The sequence below is a fragment of the Silene latifolia genome, chromosome 3, assembly GCF_048544455.1.
Source record: "Silene latifolia isolate original U9 population chromosome 3, ASM4854445v1, whole genome shotgun sequence".
NCBI classification, from domain to species: domain Eukaryota; kingdom Viridiplantae; phylum Streptophyta; class Magnoliopsida; order Caryophyllales; family Caryophyllaceae; genus Silene; species Silene latifolia.
This window is the reverse complement of record NC_133528.1, coordinates 23,921,440-23,943,231: the sequence shown is the minus strand read 5'-3', so window position 1 is coordinate 23,943,231 and position 21,792 is coordinate 23,921,440. Positions and strand designations below refer to the sequence as shown.

Here is a 21,792-nt window from a genome sequence, read left to right as displayed (position 1 = left end):
GCATATACTAAACATTTAAAAGAGGTAAATTAAAGCATTTTAAATATTTTAAGATATTTACGTTAAGTTTAAGAGTACAACTAATATTTTTGAAAAGCAAGAGCTACACGTAAAATTTGAAAAAAATACAAGGGCACCGTCTAGAATAACCCAAAAAAAAAACAAATTATTAGTGTTGAATAGCTATAGTTCTGTAAGGATAAGATTATTGGTAGTCTTTAGACAAGACTTTGGTAAGTCTTGAGACAAGACTAACTCAAGACTATCAATAATCTACCCTAGTCTTTACAAAGTCTTAAGTTGAGTTTTAGAAATACAAGACTTAACTTGACTTTGGGTGAGTCTTATCCCACCTTTGAAAAATTATCCAATGAGTGAACAACATGTGTTCTTTCTTTTTGTTAAAAAAATAAAGTGGAGTGAAAAAGTAGTTGAGGTGAGTCTGACGGATAATGCATAAAGTCTGAGGTGAGTCTGAACAATAAGAGCATCCGCAACAATGGGGTTCCCCATATTTTATCTCTCTTTTTCTTATTCGTCCACCTCATTTTCCACTAATTTTTCCATCTACCCTCCCCAATCTATAACTACATTTATGCAACAATGAGGTTCCCATTTACTTATAAAAATTTGGGAACCTCCCCAAAAAGAACACAATTTACCCTTACATTTTTTTGGGAACCTCCTCTAATAATTCTACAACTTTGCGGATGCTCTAAAGAAATAATAAAAGTGAGACTTGGGAGAGTCTAGTGATAATCTCACCCTAAACCAAATTCAAGCTAATTTGCAGAAGTGCGATTTCACTCAGGTACTAAACTTTCCTCATTTTCCTTGCTCTTCTGAACTCTGGTTTAAATTATGTTATTAATTAATGAATAAAAATTGCATCTTTGATCAATTTTAGGATCTATAATTGAATCCCATTTCAAAAGAGACAATCTTGATCTAAGTTTGAGAAGAAAGAGGTGTGAAAATGGACCCAGATGCTGTTAAGTCTACCCTTACAAATTTAGCTTATGGGAATGTCATGGCTGCTGCTGCCCGTGATCTTCAGAAGGTTGAATTTATCTATCTCTCAACCCATTCATTGATTTTATTGATGTATGATTGAATTATCGTTTTCGGAAATTGATACTACTCCTTCCATCCCAATCATTTGTGTACCTTTTACATTCTCTGTGACGGGTGTTTAAATCAAAGGTAAACAAATGATTGAGACGGTGGGAGTACAATGTTGGTGTAGATGATTTTGATTAATTTTGGTATGACCATTTCGATTGTTTCTTGTTTCAGTGGAACCAAAGATTCACTATTTATGATGGTGGGTTGAATTAAGGGAAATTGTTATTTTGTAAAGTAATACTTGGTTAATGTAATTCTCGATGGAATTTTCATCATGGGTTGGAAACAACCTCTTCTGTGTACATTCGACCCCCTTACTCTGTCATAGACGGAAGCCTTTGGGGTAGCGGCCTAGTGGGTAGTGTTCCCTGAGCATTTCTGTACTGGTAGATGTATCCTGCCCCTGGCTATCTGCTTAGGTTCCCAAGTTTTGTGATAACTTTATGCCTTTATGGCGAATCTTTGGTTGGCAAGCTGTCATTCTAAAAGGGTGTGAATGTTTTTAAGGCTGAAAAATGAATCTTCACTTGCTTTTGGGTTCTTAAGCTGTTGTTTAGTCTCAAAAATTGGTATTTCTATAGTTCTATTGATATTAGTCATTTAGTAGGGCAAATTTGTAACTTTTAGCAGCTGGCAGAAATTTGAAGTATGTGATATGGTAGGAATATAGGATTGGTGTTTCACTAAGGGATGAAATATGAAAATCCTTCTGCAAAGTTAGATTTATGCCACGAGATGTCTGATAGTTAACAACAGGTGGCCTTTCCGGCTTTTTTTTTTTGTGTCGCATAAAAAATGTTCAGTTTTTGGTTCCTATATTTACCTTTTTGTATCGAGATTATCATTTTGCACAATAGTTGAGACTTTACATTGAAAATATTGTAGGAGATGGTAGCTAAAGATAAGGCGCAGGCATCAAAGGTAGCTTATGACGAGGTTGATCTGGATGAGTTAATGGATGTATGTCTCACAAAACGCCTGCTTTATTTAATGCTTCTTATGTTATCAGATGGTGATAATATTAATCGGAAGGACTAAGGAAGGAGTCTTTTTCTTAGCTGGGCTTGTTTCTTTCTTTGTATTGACAGGATCCAGAGCTAGAGAAACTACATGCAGAGAGAATTGCAGCCCTGAAGGTTTACATTTTTCGGTCTTTCATTATCATCTTTTGGAATGCTGATGTTGTGTATTGTTTTACCATGGTGCTGTCTTAAAACCTTGAAAGTGTCCCCCTCCACCTAATTTCTTTGAGTACTTCTAGGCCCTAGGATAAGGCTGCGTCATAGGATGAGACATTGAGACATCATCTATAATACTAACTCAGCATAATAATCCATCTGCCTCCCTTGTTTTATTTATACCCCACACCAACAGATCACCAGCACTGACCAGTGACCACCACCGGTGATCACCGTCACCCCAACACCATGCTTGCCGGTTACCGACAACCTCCCCTACCACCACATACTCAACAACCACCCCCTCCATAACCCCTATATTATTAAATCTTTCCTGTAAAAGGGTTGGGTTTGATTTTCCGTGCCGGAAAATCGAACTCTAAACCCTTTTCTTGTGATTCTGTCAGCTTCCGCGGGACTCTGAACCAAAAGACACTCTAAAAGCGAATGGTGAAACCCTTTTTGGGATATATGTTTACAAAGGATTGTGGTGGCCGTTGGACACGGTCTTCGTCGGGGTGATGGGGTTGGATGCTCAATGGTGAGTTGGTGACCTGAGGGTGGATGTAGGGTAGTGGTGGGTGGTGGCTGGGGATGTAGATTGGTAGCTAGGATCTAGAATGGGAGCGTAGGACCACGTCGTCAGAGTCGCCAGTGAGCGGAATGTTGAACCCGGGGGGATGTTGGGGGACTGGAGAACGGGACTGATGACTAGCCCCTGGTGGTTGGGGAAGGGGATAGTGGGGCGTGGGAACTATTGGGTGTTTTTTTTTTAATGTAAACTGCTGAGTAGACTTATATGAGGTAATCTGTTTATAGAATTTGTCAATTTATTTGATTAGAAAGAAGTCGAGAAGCGGCAAGAGCAAAAGAAAAAGGGCCATGGAGAATATAGGGATGTAACTGAAGGAGAATTCTTGGGTGAAGTCACCAGCAGTGAACTAGTGATCTGCCATTTCTACCATCATGGATTTTATCGTTGCAAGTAATTTGTTAACCTAATATTCTATATTGCATTCAAATTTTGACATTTTTGTTTTCGTATCATATGAAGTTAGTTGCCTAATGGGATCTCTTTTGGCTTGATTCAATGATATATTCTTAGTTTAAATAACTGTGCCAGAGGCGCGCTTAGGCACTAGTTGCACTGAGGGGCATGAGATACACCCAAGGTGCATGAGGTGCACTCAATGTGCACAAGGCGCAATTAGTGAGGCACACCCAGGCACCCTCGAGGCGCGTTACTATGAAGTAACGCAATACCATACTTTTTTCCTAATTCTGTATTTTATTCTTCTCCCCTCTTATCTTAGTTTTCACTCAATTACATGTTAGCCCTCTTTAAAAAAAAAAAAAAAAGAGAGACTATTGTGTTACACAAAGAATTATTTTCATGTATACATGTTCGTTTGAAAATTTGTGTGGCTTGTATATGGCGTGCGCCTTCGCCTCGTCGCCTTGGGATCCCATCACCTCAGTGCACCTCCGCCCTTCTCAAATTAAGGATATATGACAAAGTTATAGTTTCCCATGCCTATTTTCCTAGGTTGGTCTTCTGTCTTTTACTTGCAGCTTCTTATGTGTAGACGTGTAGTCAGGGGCGGATACACTCAGTGGGCTGTATGGGCTATAGCCCAATACGATTTTCTGATAAATAATTTTAAGTTTCTAAGAAAACAACAATCTAGTAGAGCATAATTGGTTAAAGGAATCTTTTTAAGAGTCTTGAAGTACAAAATGGCCTAGGATCGAAGCTTCTATCAAGTGAATTTTGTATTATTTTTGTTTACATTCATACAAGTTCGCATTTAATTAATTTAATAATGTCATCATTTTGTTGGATCATTACATTACTTGGGAATGATAATATTTTGCTAGTAATGTCAATGTTTATTTTTTGAAATTAGATGTCATATTCTATGTTAATATTTTGCTAGTAATGACATAATACTTGGGAATGTTAGTGTTAATTTCTTTGAAATTAGTATGTCATGTTCCATGTTAAATGAACTAAATACTCCATCAAAAGTATTCTACGGAGTATGTTTTATTGAGCTCAAAATTCTTTGAATTGTAGACTTATAGATAGACAAAAAATTTCAAAAAATTGAGATCATTTTCGAGGTAATTTGAATAATACTCTGTACTACATAATGGATTTGAACATGATAATAGATTACATTCTGGTAACTCGGATAACATAAATATCTATATTAAATGTGCAAATTAAAATAAATTGTTTTAGTTAGATCCTCTTTTAAACTCACTATATGTTGTATTCTCACTTTTTATGTTACAAATATAAACGTGGCTTGAAAAAAAAAATAGCCCTACATAAAATCAATTCCTAGCTCCGCCCCTGCGTGTAGTGCTCAAGTACTTGTATGTTTTCCTAGATTGAACGTCTTAGGATTTCAGAAAGGTAGCATCATTGTTTAAGCATGTATATGATGTTTGACATGGACATTTTAATATACCATTAGGCCATGGTCAAACCGTCAAATTGGTGGCTCTGAGCTGCATCTGTTTTTTGATCCATGGAGCAGTATAATAAGTTTAACGTTTTTTCCAGCATCCAATTGTGTCAATTAAGATTCATTCAGCCTGCTTAACATTGTTATATTTTCAGAGCGGTATACTTGTTAGCGCATTATTATTTTTATTTGATAAGTCATTTTGTAAACTCTGTTGTAGGATAATGGATAAACATTTGAAGACACTTGCACCAAAGCATGTCGAAACCAAGTTTATTAAAGTGGATGCAGAGGTTAGTTATTTTAGTACCCCCTTGCAATATTAGTTACAGTACAGTCTTTAGTAGTTCCCTTAATTCCGGATTGTAGCTTTGAAAATTTCCGAGCTATATAACTCTTAATTTCTTTTGTAAGGGATATGATATTTGAATTCAATGAATTTATAGCCTTAACATTTTACTTTGATGCAGAATGCACCTTTCTTTGTAAACAAGCTTGGAATTAAAACCCTGCCATGCGTAATTCTGTTCAGGTTGGTGTTTGATGGATCCTTCTATCTATATCATATTTTTTCTGGTGTAAAGGGAGCTGCAATTAAAAATTTTGATGCTAAAGGGTTTTGATCCCAGATCACGAGTGCCAACTCTCAAGGACTTGCTAGCTTAGCTGACATGTGGTTCTATACATTTTTGCAATACAACCCTAATGTTAGAACTCGAATAAATCCAGATGTTGTGAAACAGTAGTTGGTCGGTGCAATTCTCAATGCAATTATAATTATGAGTCATTCGGGTTACCTTTCTGTTTTTATCACAACTCTATGGACACGTACATCTGATCGATCTCCTTACCATGTCGTAGGATGGGAAGCTTTGAAACATAGGGTTAATGTTGTATTTGTTGTTGTCACGGTGCCGTGGTGGTGGTGTAGAAGGCTTTACATTAAATGTCATCACGTATGCTGCTGTAAGATTTGTGCTACCATAAGAGTTGCTGTTTAATCTAGTCCTCGCTAGATTTTGCTTTGAACCCGTCAACATGTTCAGTATCTATCGTTAAGTAAAAATATGTAGTTTATGAGAATTCCTGTGTTAATTGACATTATTTATTATTCATACCAATTCCAGGAAAGGAATTGCGAGCGATAGGCTAGTGGGGTTTGAAGATCTGGGTGCAAAAGATGATTTCTCTACAATAGCGCTTGAAAATCTATTGATCAAGAAAGGTACCAGCATCATGATTGTTAAATTTGCAATCTGTATTTGACATTGAGGTGTCAGCATTGTTGTTCGTTATCCTGACTAGTTGCGTACAGGTATACTCAGTAAGAAGAAAAAGGATGAAGATGAGGATGCGGAGAGCATACGTAGGTCTGTCAGATCATCTGCTTATTCTGACTCTGATTCCGATTAAGAGAAATGTAATGGATTTGTGAACTATTCCGTATTATTTTTCCTTAGTTTTTAGGGGTTTATTTTTCTTAGTTTTTAAGATTTTTTTTTAAACTTTCAAGTTCAACTCCGGTGTTATGTCACGTGTCTCGACTCTTGTACTAATAGTTTTACACACTTTCGGCTTTTGGTTACTTAGAATTTTTTGACTGTATTTTTGTGTAATGTAGTACTATAAATATAGAGCTTTTGCTTCTTAAAATGGTGTGATTAGCGCAGGGCATATACTTGCTACATGCAAGGTATAAAGACAACACAACCGTTCACTTTAATTTGAATGGGTCGATAACTCAAAATTGGAACTAATAGTTTGAATGAAAAGGAGCAGGGTGGATCGTTTTGTGTTCGAATCAAGTACCATAAGATTTTACAAATACCTTGAATAGATATGTATATAGATTATAGAACATACTTGGTAAATGGTAAGTAGTATAACGTTAATAGTCTATCATATGAGTGAATATTTATAACTAGTTCTTGTGCCCATAAAATTCACGGGGCGTTTATGTGTCGTCGTATGTTTGACGACTATGCACAATGTTGTTTAGAAAATTGTCGTCATTACGTCTTTGTTTTGTTTATTTGGGGTAAAGAGAGCAGCAACTCAATAAACAATCTTTTTCCATTAGATATCTTTCAATAAAAAAACGATACAAACTCTTATGCAACTATTTAATGAGGGTTAACTTTTGATCCCAAATTAGCAAGCTCCATAAACATTCTTCCACTTATATCTTTCACTTTACATTAATATGTTAGCACATTCATATTCGCACCATAAAGACCATAAAATCATGTTCCACCAGATTCCTATGTAAGGTTTCTGTCGGTTAAAGATAAGCCTGGTCAAAAAAAAAATAGATTAGATCAACAAAGGTCGGTCATCATCGATTGGTAATAGTACAAACTACAAGCTCTTTTAACAAATTTTCTTTGTGATAATGCTTTTGAGGTCAACTTGACATTAACTGTTGCGTTGTCACCTTGACCACTGAAAATAACTAAAGGCCTTCCAAATAAGAGTCTCCAAATTAAAGATTTCATGTGTCAAATCTATTGACCAACTCTTAATTGATTTTAAGATGTTGGATATCGACCAATCAAGCATAATACAAATTTACAATAAAAGCCAAGACTGATTTCTCAATATGGAGTAGAACCTTAGAGTTAAACGTTAAAAGTCAATGAACACTCTGACTTTAACTCTGAATTTGTTTTGCTTCATTAGTCGCTGCTTCTATGTTGTCTTTTGAAATTCTTGATGCCTACAAAAACAAACAAATTTAGTGCAGACTAACCAAGGTAGTCCATTGAAATTCTCAATATCAATGATTTCTTATTTCATCAATTAGTTAAAAATGTTGAGAAATAAATATTCAAGTACGAAGGTAGAAAATCAGGTTAGGAAGCAAGCTTCAAGAGACTGCTTATACATTCCCAAACAATTCTCAAGCAACATCTATGATTCATTCTTGCTGTCCTTCTAAGCCTAGAGCACCAAATTGAATGAATTAGAAGTGTCTTATTATCAATGACAAACTTGTACAAACTTCCTGTAGTACCAAGTTGGTGACACTCACCAAATGGTGGATATGGGAGGACAATTTACCAACCAATAAGACTTGTTATCACTGGTAAATTTGTGAGGTAGAACTGGTTTAATAATGGCCGGGATGTGTACATTAGCAAAGAAAGCGACATGAAAATTAATATTCCCTCTGTCCCGGTCATTTGTTGTCCTTTTATATATTAGGGTGTCTCAGAGAGTTGTTGTCCTTTCTATTTTAAGAATGAATTTGATGAACAATTTGATCATTCACCCTCAATTTCTTCCACTTGTCATTTGGTAATTGGCCAATTTCTCTTTCCTTGGTCTTTGTGCCAAAACCAAAGGACAACAATTGACCGGGACGGAGGGAGTAAATGATTTGAAGGAAATTGTGAATTTGAGTGAAAACAACCCAAGAAATATTTGCAATTTTAAGGGAAGTTCAAGCAGCCTGGGTACACAAAAACCCCAAGATTACTAAACAGAGTGCCTAAGTCTCAAAGACTTTTGGCTGCTAGTAGCAAAGATTTAAGTTATACAAAACGACCATAGATCATAAACATTAAAGTCTATTAGCAAAACTAAAAATTAAAAGGAAGAATTCATCGCAGTATATACTGATAGTCAGATAGTGTTAACCACCCAAAATGAATGAACTATGGTAAAAACTTCTCAACAAATACCTTGGTACCTAAAGTAAACAATTGTGTCAACTGAGCACAATATACAAGGATGTATCGCTTGTATGTATCTCTACCATCATTTTAGTTCAAATATAACTTCAACATCTAATAATTTACGACTCTATGTAATCATTGAAGAACAAAATCATAGCCACTTCATACACAACATGAAAGGAAGAACTTAGACAACCCATTAAAGCGTAAAAACACCCGCACACAATCATGATTGTTCTTCACCATGAAAGAATATAATTTAGTCATCCAAAATTAAATTGCGTATTAGTAGAATAATTAGTTATTAAACCTTCTCATAACATGCCTCTCGAGCGACAACTAATCTAATCTGCCCAAGTCTAAGGTCTTGTTTGGATACCAAACAAAATAGGAGGGAAAATAAGAGAGAATGGAAGAGGTTATTTTCCCTCAAAATCTTTCTTTTGTTGGAGGGAAATAATTTGACTTGTAAAAGAGAATTAGAGGGTTCCCATTTCCTTCCCCTCACCTCCTTTCCAAATATCCCTATACCTTCATTCTGCTACCAAACAAAGAATTTCTCTTCCCTCCAAGTTCCTCCCATCCCGCCCAACCCAAACTTAAAACAGAAACGTTATGCCTACGCCAAATAATATCTAATCCTTGAGAGAGTAACCATGACGCTTGACCAATTGATAAGATTATGCTTCGTGAATTAATGAACAACAAAATTCACAACCAGTAAATTCACTTAATATTCAATCTCAATGGGTAAATCACAATACAAAGTTAATGTTCACAAAATTGAACCTATCTATGGAATACTTAAGGAACTTACAAATTTACCGGAATAGGCTATCATCCATACTCTCCCAGCCCTATAAAAACAGGAACAAAATTAATTAGATCTCAATGCGAAAATAATATGGATACCAATCTGAATACAGTATCATTCTCACAAAATCAGTTTGAAATAAAAACACAACTACTATCCAAAGTTAAATTCAAATAAATTGCAAGACATGCGAAGGAAAAACGCTACAAAGTAAAAACGGAAAATTTGATTCTAGTCTATAAGTGATGAAAAGATTACCGCATTGGGTACCCGCATAAGAACATCGACTATTGAAATTTATTATTTTTAGAAGAGCGCAAAATATCTGGATAGCTAGTTTGCGAGATCGGCAATTTATCATCGAGAGTTAAATAACTTGAGAGAAGGGCGTATGAGGAGAAGATGAATTAAAAGGAGAGGAACAGGTAGAAAGAGATTAATAATAGAGTTAATTTACAGAATACTTGACAACAACTTAAACGACATTTGCGCATATCAATATTATTGCGTTAACCTTTTATATAGAAGTGGATTTCAAGTTGGAAGGGCAAGCTAAAGAACCAATTTTGTACAACAGTAGGTAAAAGTTCAGTCATCACAATCAACAACGAACAGTCATATTATACGAGGCATATTCAAAGGTAACTAAAGCATTAGCCAATGCTACAACTAAATCTAAGTAATAAGCTTATAATGTATACAAACACTTTACATAGGTGTATTAGGGACCAAAGCCTATCTTAGTTCAATTCCTAACCAATTATTTCCACCTTCGTTCTTAATATCCTCCTCTCCTTTGATCTTTAAGGACTCCTTTTATTCAATCATGAATATGAATATTAGTCTTAGATGGAAATTGCAAAATGAGTATTCCACTCTAAGTTTAGACTAAATTTGAGAAATGAAGAAACATGTAAATGAACCAAGCTAAGTAAAAGAAGTTGGCGCTAAAAAATGCCCCTACTTTACGGAGGGTGGAATTGTACAGGAAATTAAATGGTAGATGGGATACGGACATTTTGGAAGGTAGTGTTCTAGAGAGCGAGACAAATGATCACCAACTTATGATCATTTAAATACGTCTCTCGATAATCAGCGAACTACAGAATGTAGTCGCCATCAGCTAAATTGGCAAATAAATTCAATCGGGGCATCTCATCAACTTGATTCGAACACCTCAGTACTAACGACAACTTTGAAAATCCTTTTATACCAAATTTCAAACACATACATCTGGTTTGGGGATGGTAGTTTTTTAGTACGGAAAACTTATAGGTTCAGGATACTTACCATGATTATACGGGAACCATTCGTAGACTGCGAAACGTACTATTCAATAAATCAAACCCGGATCTGCAATACTCATATTAAATCGTAAATCATAACAGAAACAAATGATATTATTAGCTTTACCAACACAAACTACGGAGTATATAATAATTTAAAACTCGTACGTTCCGGCAACGTAGAGTCCAATAGAAACAATAAAGCTAATAGAAGGGGAGGTTTGAAGATGGAAGATGAAGATACCGGCATAGAGCCCAACAACAATCCAGTTTAAGTTTTGGTAGTCGAAATTGCAGTTCCGGCACTAATAGGACTATAATACGGGTCTTCTGTACTAGGCCCGTATCTATGTTGTGTATTGGGCTGTGAGCCTAACCCTAATATGTATGTTCTATATATTTTGGAATAACAAAGAGAAAGAGGCAGATTGTTCATTTACTCGTTTAGCATGGTATCAGAGTTACCTACATCAAAATTAAAATCATAAAAATACAAACCCTAGCCGTCACCATGACGAACGGTGATGGCTCCGGGTCAAAAATCGACCCCTCCTCTCCGTATTACCTTGGTCCTCAAGATAAACCTGGTGATTCCATCACCCACATACGTCTTACTCTTGATAATTTCAAGAATGGGCACACGAAACCGAGTTGCGCTCAAATCGCGCCGAAAGTATGTTTTTGTTAATGGTGTCATTAACGAACCAAAACCTCCGTGTACGGATGATGATTGGGAGACTATACACTCTATGCTTGTCGCGTGGCTGTCTCGCACCATCTCCACCGAGGTACGTGCCTTGCTTCCGAAGTTCGAAAACGCTAAGAGTTTATGGGATGCTCTACACGAGCGCTTTGGTGTTGTCGATGGGTCTCGCATCCATCAAATTCGAAGCGGGTCTTCGAGATTGTCAACGGTCCAGAAGGATGTCTCATCACGGTCTACTACGGAAAATTGTGCCAATTGTGGGACGACCTTGACAAGCATCAACCCATCATCGAGTGTAAATGCTGCTCGGCCTGTACCAGTGCCAAGCAACATGTGGAACGTCGCGAATCCGATCGTTTGCATCAGTTTCTGTTGGGCCTTCATGCGACACAGTATGCGTCTCTAAGGTCAGTAATTTTAGCGCAAACCCCGCTGCCGACAGTGGCACGGGCTTACAACATGGTGTGTCAAGAGGAGCGTGTGCGGGGTCTCGCTCAAACCCACGAAGCTCCGACTGAAATTGCAAGCTTCAATGTTCGCTCACAGAGTTCTATTCCTAATAAACCCCCGTCTCAAATGTCTCGAACTGAACGTCAATCCCTGTATTGCAATCATTGCAAACGTAACGGGCATGACCGCAGCATGTGTTTCGATCTAACTGGAGAAGTACCTGATTGGTATTATGATTTGAAAAACCAGAGGCGTGGAGCTGGCCGTGGGTCATCTACGCGTGGCCGTGGTGGAGGGCGTGGCAATGGCTATAATTCTCGCTCGCAGCAAGAAGGTGGCAGCCGTGGGGAGGGGTTACAGTCTGATGCTAGTAATCATGTTCAAACCACCCCTTCGACATCTACTGTGAATGCTTCTCAAGTTGCATCCACGTCCTCCGCGTCATCTGTAACGGTATATGGTACGCCTTCCCATGATCATTCCGGTAAGTGGTTAATTGATACGGGATGTTCTCATCACGTAACTGGTAATTACATGCTGCTCAGTGATGTTCGAAATGTATCGAATCGTGTTGTGGGCTTACCTGATGGCTCGAAAATCCATGCTTCTCTTGTGGGTCGTGTGGATGTCACTCCGACTATCTCGCTCGATCCGGTTTTATATGTGCCTCAATTAACTTGTAACTTAATTTCAAAGATCTCGGCTCGGTGATGATGTTGCATTGTGAGTTTATTACTAATGCTAATTCTTGCATCATACAGGACCGGGATACGAGGGAGGCGATTGGCACGGGTGAAAGGCTAGATGGACTCTACTATCTCTGTCAAAAATCGGAGGAGTTGCATTCGGTAACATCGGGGTCGGCTGTCTTCGAGCTCTGGCATAATAGGTTGGGTCATCCATCCGAGCAAATTGTTAAATTGCTCCCTTTTTTACGTAATAGCAAACATTCTTTGTCACAACCATGTGAGGTTTGTCATCGAGCCAAACATATTCGTAGCGCGCTTTCCTTTAAGCGATAATAAAAGTTTGAATGCTTTTGAATTAATTCATTGCGATTTATGGGGACCTTACGATGTTCCTTCGACGACCGAGACACGATATTTTTTGACATTGGTTGATGATTTTTCACGGGGAGTATGGATTTATTTATTAAATGCAAAACCGCGTCACTAATAAATTCCTCTTATTTATTGCCATGATTAAAAGACAATTTTCCGCTGACATAAAAATTGTGAGGAGTGACAACGGTACTGAATTTCATACATTAAAACCATTCTTTTCCGCTCAAGGAATTTTGTTTCAGTCGTCATGTGTGGGTACCCCTCAACAAAATGGGAGAGTGGAGCGAAAACACCAACATATATTAAATGTCGCTCGAGCCTTGCGATTTCAGGGTGGTATTCCTATTCGTTTTTGGGGGGAATGTGCTCTTGCTGCTGCGTTTGTTATCAATCGAACACCTTCCCGGTTACTAAATAATGTGACACCATATGAGCTTATATTTAAGACACCTCCAAATTTTGACATTTTACGGGTCTTTGGCTCCTTATGTTTTGCTCATAATCAAAAATCAAAGGGTGATAAATTTGCTAGTCGAAGCCGGAAATGTGTATTTATGGGGTATCCGTCTGGACAGAAAGGTTGGTACTTATACGATCTCGACCGTCAAGAATTTTTCGTTTCACGTGATGTAAAGTTTTATGAAGAACAATTCCCTTTCATTGCTCCATCCTCACGTGTGGTCCCTGCAAGTGATAATTCACATGAAAATAATGCACCTGACTTGGTTATTAATTGGGAAAATGAGTACACACCTCCGGACCCTACACCCAATGTCGATGGCCATGAGGACACGCCCCCAGTTACTCCGTCCACCACTGGTGGGACACCCTCGTCTGGTCCGGCTGGACCCACCAAAGGATGACTCACCACCGATCGCCCCCCCGGGGTCGTGGTCATCGAAGTAAGATCCCCTCAACGAATCTCCGTGATTTTGTCCTTAATTTCGACAGTGATGATGATCCTGATAGTAGTCCATCTAGTGCTGCTCTTCTCCGCGTGTCATCGCCAACCTCAGGTACTCCGTATCCCCTAGCTAATTATTTATCGTGTAAGAAATTTTCGTCTCCGCATTGTTCTTACTTGGCAGCCTTAATGACCCACACCGAACCTCGTACTTACAAAGAAGCAGCTCAGAGTGCAGCCTGGCGCACGGCTATGGAAACCGAAATGAAGGCTCGGTTGACAATAAGACATGGGTATCGCACCGCTTCCTCCCGGTAAGAAGGCTCTCGGAAGCAAGTGGCTATACAAAATTAAGTACAAGTCCGATTCTACTATAGAGAGATTTAAGGCTCGTTTGGTTGTGTTTGGTAATCACCAAACCGAAGGAGTGGACTACGATGAGACGTTTGCTCCGGTCGCTAAAATGACTACTGTTCGGGCATTTCTAACCGTGGCAGCTGCGAACAAGTGGCATTTGCATCAGATGGATGTCCACAATGCCTTTCTCCATGGTGATTTGGAGGAGGAAGTGTATATGCGGTTGCCTCCGGGGTTTCACTCTCCGGTGCCTGGCCTTGTTTGTCGGTTGAAGAAATCTTTGTACGGGCTCAAGCAGGCTCCTCGATGTTGGTTTTCCAAGCTTGGGTCCGCCTTGAAGAGGTATGGTTTTTCCCAGAGCTACTATGATTATTCTTTGTTCACGTTTGTGAAGGGCTCGGTCCGAATTCATGTTCTAGTCTATGTCGATGATTTCATTGTCTCCGGGAATGATCTAAATGCCCTTGTTTCCTTCAAAGAGTATCTGCATACATGTTTCCATATGAAGGATTTAGGTGAGTTGAAGTATTTTTTGGGTCTCGAAGTGGCCCGTAACACCGATGGAATCTTCTTATGCCAACGCAAATATACCCTCGACATTCTTCGCGAGGCGGGTCTTCTGGGCTGCAAGCCTGTCTCTACTCCTCTTGAGCAAAATCATCAGCTGGGCTGCAGCAGTAGTAAATTCCTTGCTAATCCTGAGCCGTATCGCCGATTAGTAGGCAGGTTAGTTTACCTTGTTGTCACTCGACCGGACCTATCGTACTCCGTTCATCTTTTGTCTCAGTTCATGAGTGCTCCTCGGGAGGACCATTGGAATGCGGCTCTCCGTGTCGTCCGTTACTTAAAGGGCACCCCCGGCCAGGGTGTCCTCCTTTCTGCTCGGTCACCTTTGACGCTATCCGGATGGTGTGACTCGGACTGGGCTAAATGTCCCGAGTCTCGTCGGTCCCTAACAGGATGGCTTATGTTTTTGGGTTCATCTCCCATCTCGTGGAAGACCAAAAAGCAGCCCACCGTCTCTTTGTCCTCTGCTGAAGCGGAGTATCGTGCCCTTCGTGCCATTACTTGTGAAGTTAAGTGGCTCAAGGGATTACTAGGGGACTTGGGAGTGTCGCAAACCAAGCCTGTTGAGATTTTCAGTGATAGTAAGTCAGCTTTGCACATAGCTCATAATCCGGTTTTTCATGAACGTACGAAGCATATTGAGATCGACTGTCACTTCGTTCGGGATGCTATTCAGCTAGGACTCATAGCGCCGTCACATGTGTCGACCACTGTTCAGCTAGCTGATGTTCTTACCAAAGCTCTCGGCGTCTCTCAGTTCACGTCTTTAGTTCGCAAGTTGGGCATTTTCAATCCATATGCTCCAACTTGAGGGGGGGTAATAGGACTATAATACGGGTCTTCTGTACTAGGCCCGTATCTATGTTGTGTATTGGGCTGTGAGCCTAACCCTAATATGTATGTTCTATATATTTTGGAATAACAAAGAGAAAGAGGCAGATTGTTCATTTACTCGTTTAGCAGGCACTTACCGTGATTATACGGGAGGAATTTGTGTACCGCGAAGCGTAGGCTTTAGTATGTCGAGCCAAAAACCTGCAAAATTTGGATTAAATCGTAGCTCGAAATATACATAAACAGACTGAATCAAGTCTTAGCTTCAGCCGAACACAAACAAACTATAAATAAATTTAAAACGTATACATTTCGGTGGCGCCAATAGGAGTCAAATACCAAATAGAAACGCAGGTTTGAAAGTGGAAGATGAACTTACCGGCGACGTAGATCAGTGAAGCAACCGTCGGAGTTAAATAGGAAAATTGTAACAAATCATTCATTCAAAACATTGATTGTCATTGATAGTCGGTTGGAGAAACGTATGAAGATTATGATAGTAATAGAAACGGCATTCATAAACATTGATTTATTGATTTGTGTCATTGAATTTGGCATTGATCTGTGAATCTATACAATAACGGCATTCATAAACTTAGGTTGGGAAGATGAAGGGTAATATTTTTTTTCTTTTTTTTTCCACTTGTACGTCTATTGTAGTGTGATTTAGAAAGGCTGGTGCTCATCCATGTACGAGTTTTACTCATTTATAGACGTAAATGACCATAATACCCCTTTTATTTTAGTGATTTCATTTTATTGCCCTTCTTTGTTCCCCCTCTCTCTCCCTTCTTCATTTACTCTTTCCTCACCCTAACTACCACCATCCAACCACCACCCATCAGCCACCACCCTCACCGCCGCAACCCTTGCGCCACCGGCCGGTCTTGATGACCTCCTCAGACCGGCCATCAGATGATCTCACAAATCCGCCTCCCAACGATGATCTTAATCCGTTTCAATTCTCGTCACTTGTTTATTCGGTTTGGTTCAATTCGATTAAATTCCAGTTGTTGTTGTTCTTAGATATATGAATCATTTGCTTATTTTGACCAATTGAAGATTATTGAATTAGGTATGTAAAATTATTGAATGCTGTTTCTTCGTGATGGATGCGCTTAAAGAGAAATGAGCTTAAATGAAGACGTTGTTGTGTGCTTGTTTAGCACAAGAGCAGGATAAAGTGTTGATTGTTGGTGTGACAGCTAAGCCGAGACTTGGGGCAGACAAAGGAAATGCATTTGGGATTGCTTTTAAGAATGCTGCTCCAAAAATTGGTGCCGAAATCTTTCACGAACTCTTTGAATCTTCATGGATAATTTTAGATAAAGTTGTTGTCAATTCTTTCATGGTGAGGTTAATAGAAGGCTATGGTATCCAAGTATTGGAGTTAGACCTCACAAAAACTGATCTGAACTTCAATTGACGAGAACCTGTAGGACACGACCTCAGCTGGACTCGAATGACTCTTCTGTAGGTTTACTATCCGATTTACTGTACTTCAATTACCAAATGTATTCTAGAGCTGCTGTAATATTACCTTGTTACTCTTCTTACATTCACCAATTCAATACCGTTTACATTTTTAGTGTGAGCTTTGTAAATTTCTGTTGATTGTAAGTGAATCATCTACTCTTTCAAACTCATTTTTACCACCGTCTCAGTAAATTCTCCAGTCATTGTTCAATTAAAGATGTTGATGAATCGGAGGAAGAACAGTATTGTATCTTTCTTTTGATTTGGGTGAACTAGCCATAATGTCCAGATAAGAAATATGGAAATATACAACAAAGGTCCACCATCCACATAATACATTACAAAAAGGAATTCTGAAGTTTCTTCATAAAAATAGCTACATATCTTGTATCAGCCTTTAAATAATATGAGTCGTATGGGTTTTCAAGCAAACAATAATGTTGAATGCTAAAGAATAGACTGAAAATAAAACAAAATACAATCATTTTCATAAAGTACAAATGACCCGAGTGATTGAAAAGTAGAGAAAACATAAACATTCTGGCTGCTCTCGAATGCATAGATAATTCTTTTGTAAGTCATAATCACACAAACAATCCATATTCTGGCTTTCATAATATGACGCCTAAATCTGAAAAACAAACCAACGTTGACGGCCGCCTACCCTGCCACCACCAACGTCACCGCCAAAACAACCGACGGATATCGTGCCTCTACCCAACATCGGCGATGGCCGCCATCCCTCACCCCAACGCCGACGACGGTACAAACAAACCCTAATTTAATTAGTGTAAATCAATTCATTAATTTAATATAATATAATTAATAAAATTAAAAATTAGAAATATTAATTGATCGATACGAGAATTAGAGTCCATAGTTGTGTAATTTGACGAATTTTATGAGGAAGAGAATTAGAGAGACTTAGAGAGAATTAGGCAAAGGGTATACTATGGAAAAATAATGAAAAAAAGTCCATGAAAGAGTAAAATCCGTCCATGAATGAGCAACTACGTTTAAATGGGTGATTTTTGGTCACTGAAAGCCAATTAGCTATGCCATGTAGGATTTTCAAAACATCCCTCAACTAACCTTTTTACAGTATTGTATAGATTATATTAAAAATATTATCGTATTCATTTTATTAGTTTTTAATTACAAGTACCAAAGAGCAAATTATTTTTAGAAAGTTACAAGTAAAATTAACTTTTTAATTACCTTTTTTATAACCCTAAATAAAGGAGATTCTCAATTACAAGAGCGAATAGCCGAATATGTCTCACGAAATAGAAGAATTTTGTTGATAAATGTGGAAAAATTTATAAAAAATGCTGATGAAATACAACAGTATACCTTTACACCGTGAAAGTTTTTTAATTTTATTTAAATTTTGCTAGAAGCCTTGAGAAAATGCTTACCAACACATTATTTTGAAAACATAATTATAATCGTATAAATTATAAATCATTAATACGATATATATAAAAAGTAAAAGTTATAAATTTGAAGTACTTTGAGGAACTATTATCTCCGCTTTATTTCGGAGGATTTTGAATTAGAAAGAAAAGAGTGAGATGGGGGCAATACCGTCTTTTGCACTGAAAATGTCGTCGATAGTTACTAAAACGTCGTCAATGTTTACAAATATCTGATTTTCATCGACGACATTTTAGTAACTATCGACGGCGTTTTCATTCCAAAAGACGATAATGCCACTTGCACATTAACACTACTTTCTCTTTCTAAACATTTTTCTCTCAAATTCTAGTAATACAAATTAAATTAAAAAAACCAACAACAACATCAATTAGCATGACGGAACTCGAATCACCGGTACGTAAACAAATAAAAAATGTTATAAAATAACGCACATTGACGAGAAAACTTAAAAATTTAAGAAATAGGCAAATAAAGGCAATAAACACGGTTTAAACAAAAAAAATTAACCAAATCACGAACGAAATGTTGAATTTCAACATTCGTCAATGATGCAAACCTTGCGTTTTAACGTTTGCCCTGGAGTGAAAGTTGAAATTCAACATTCAACTATGGACCAAACCTCAAGACCTAACGTTTGCCATGAAAGAAATGTTGAATTTCAACTTTCGACCATGGACCAACCTCAAAACCCTACGTTCAACCACAGAGGAAAGTTGAAATTCAACTTTCGACCTATCAACGTTGAATCCCAATATTAGCACCATGGATAAAAGTTGAATTTCAACTTTCGTCCATGGTGTTCTTCCCCTTCCCAATTGGATACTAATTCGACACAACAATTTCAAAAATCGACACAAAATTCACCCTATTTCGCCAACACCAACACCACAATTACAAACAACAATGAAATAATAAACATACAAACTAATTAACAAGAAAACAATTAAACCTAATTCAAATTAATTAAATTAAATTGGATAAAACCTAAAACAAACAACTAATTCAATGTTGGTGGCGGTAGTGGTGCTAGCGGCGTGCTGGCGTGTGGTAGTCGGCTAGGTGGTGGTGGTGGTGGTGGTGGTGGAAGTTGGGTGAATTTTGGAGGATTTTGAATTAGAGATAAAAGAGTGAGATATGGGGACAATACCGTCTTTTGCACTGAAAACGGCGTCGATAGTTACTAAAATTTCGTCTATGTTTACAAATTGGGTTTATTAATGTAACACCCTGATAAGGCTAAAATCGTATCACCTTAATCAAAGTAAACCTAAACTACTACTAACAAAATAGCTAGCGGTAAGTCAGGGTCGAATCCACAGGGAGGCGGTGATTATCTAAAATGTTTATATTTAAATCTGTCTTAAAGTAACCATTTGTGGGGGTTTGTTTTGTTTGTATGCTAACCAACTAATTGCAAGTAATTTAAAGGGCAAATAACAATAATATTAAAGGTCTAGGATTTACGGTTCACTAGGTCAATTATATGGGGTCTATTAATCAATTGCTAGATCTGTCAAGCTGTCTAAGGTCATTAGATCGGTCGACTCTATTATGCCCTTTAGATCGATTCTAACATGCGGTCGCTATAATTAGATACAATCTATTTGATTATCGAAGCCTATATTAATTCTAACCCGGTCGGTGAAAGGATTAATTCGCTACACTAATTAACAACTCAAGCCTAAGTTAATTAACTAGAATAAGAACAATAATCAAACGATAACTTATATGATTTCCCTAGCAATTAATCAATTTTCTCCTTTTAATTAACCTAGATCCCCTTCATCCTAGATGAGGAAATTAGCTACGCATAATACAAAGAATAACAATAATAGTAATGGAAAACATGATGAACAATAATAAAGATAAACAAGTAATTGAAATAATAATTGAAGAAAGATTAGAACAATACCGTAATTAAAGGCAATAGATCCGAACAATAATTAAACTAAACTAATTATTTGAGAGAGTTTTCTAAGGTAGCTATACTAAACCTATGTAAAATAAGGCATCCATAACCTAGGGTACGAGTTTTGGTATTTATAGTAGTCATAACCAACTTAAGGAAAGTTGCGGGAATTATAAAACTGGAAGGTTCCTCGATCGAGCCAAGGTGGACTCGATCGAGGAACCACTTCCTCGATCGAGTCAGGCCTGGCTCGATCGAGGCACCAAAGTTCAAGAACACCCAACTCTCGACATTGCAAAGTTTATTGATTAGGTTGGTTCCTCGATCGAGTCGAGAGTGACTCGATCGAGCATGAAGTTCCTCGATCGAGCCAAGGTTGACTCGATCGAGGCACCAATTTCCTGCTTCGCGCACTGAACTTCAAACGATCGCCATTTCTTCATTACTTGTCAGAAACAAGCGATTTTTGCGGCGTTGGAAAGATAAGAAGATAAGCTTTCACCTCCAATTGGAATCACTTGAAAAATCTATTGTAGAACTCGAGATATGGCTCTTCAAAGTAGGCACTTGTAATAAGAAGCTCTTTTCTTCGTGTTTTCTTCTTAACTTCTCTTCCTTCATTCTTATGGATTCTCGTGCCATGCTTCGTGTATCCCTTCATGCCCACTCCGCGATGTTCATTTCATTCCTTTGCTCCTCAAATGCATCATTCCTGCATCAAACATCAAAAGGCGGAAGTATCGACATTCTAACTTAAAAGGCATGTAAATGCTATAAACTAGCACGAAAATCGTATCAAAAGCAATTAAGGGGAGGCATAAATATGTATATAATTATGACTCATCAAACTCCCCCAAACAATATTTTTGTTTGTCCTCAAGCAAAGCAACACACAATACAAAAGGCAATCATACAAATGGCAAATAAATAACTCAGAGCTAATGTTGATGCACATACAAATCCCAAGCTATCCATATCTTGTAACAAAGCAATGACTAAAGTGTACCAATAAAACAAATTCAAAGGTACGGGAAATAGAAAACGTAGCTCAAGTCTCAAGTTACCATACTAGATACAAATGCCAAATACCTTTCGATCTTGCAAGATAAATTAGTCGGATTCTCGCGGATTTACTCATGCACTCATAAGTATATAGGGTGAGTTATATGTGAAGATAGAAAGAAGTAGAAACACTCACTCAACTTATGAAACATGCATGCAATCTAATGTGATAGGGATTTCCCCAACTAATATGCAATCATCATATGTAGACAAAAGTACATGTATCAAGGACAATAAGGGTGGCAAATGGGTTAAAGGAATATAAGTGGTTTATGCCAAAACACGTTATGGATATGTGGAGCTAAGACGGTAGTCGCAGCGCTAACCCAAACCAAATCTAAATCTTAAAATAACAAATGAACCCAACTTAGAGAAATGATCTCAACTTTACAACATATGAGAGCTAACAAACTACTCTCCAATTATACATTAGACTCTAACAACCATCTTTTCGATCCTTGACAAAACC

The 21,792-nt window shown here is 37.9% G+C and overlaps 1 protein-coding gene and 1 long non-coding RNA gene across 3 annotated transcripts; one reads left to right on the top strand and one right to left on the bottom strand.

Annotated features, from left to right (window-relative positions):
* Nucleotides 1–716: 716 nt before the first annotated feature.
* LOC141647398 (thioredoxin domain-containing protein PLP3B-like) lies at nucleotides 717–6,430 on the top strand. Its single transcript, XM_074455549.1, has 9 exons — nucleotides 717–811; nucleotides 908–1,060; nucleotides 2,011–2,085; nucleotides 2,214–2,261; nucleotides 3,146–3,288; nucleotides 4,998–5,070; nucleotides 5,248–5,309; nucleotides 5,905–6,002; nucleotides 6,093–6,430. Exons 2-9 carry the CDS (start codon nucleotides 977–979, stop codon nucleotides 6,188–6,190), a joined length of 681 nt encoding a protein of 226 aa, XP_074311650.1. The 5' UTR covers nucleotides 717–811; nucleotides 908–976; the 3' UTR covers nucleotides 6,191–6,430.
* A 402-nt stretch (nucleotides 6,431–6,832) lies between these two features.
* On the bottom strand, nucleotides 6,833–16,096 carry LOC141647397 (uncharacterized). Of its 2 annotated transcripts, XR_012545734.1 has the most exons (6): nucleotides 15,816–16,095; nucleotides 15,574–15,637; nucleotides 10,559–10,621; nucleotides 9,272–9,311; nucleotides 7,389–7,493; nucleotides 6,833–7,070 (listed from the first exon to the last, which is right to left on the bottom strand). It is a non-coding gene; the product is annotated as an uncharacterized LOC141647397 (long non-coding RNA). The 2 variants fall into 2 exon arrangements; XR_012545733.1 differs by lacking the exon at nucleotides 6,833–7,070 and having other exon boundaries at nucleotides 7,091–7,493; nucleotides 15,816–16,096.
* Nucleotides 16,097–21,792: the final 5,696 nt, after the last annotated feature.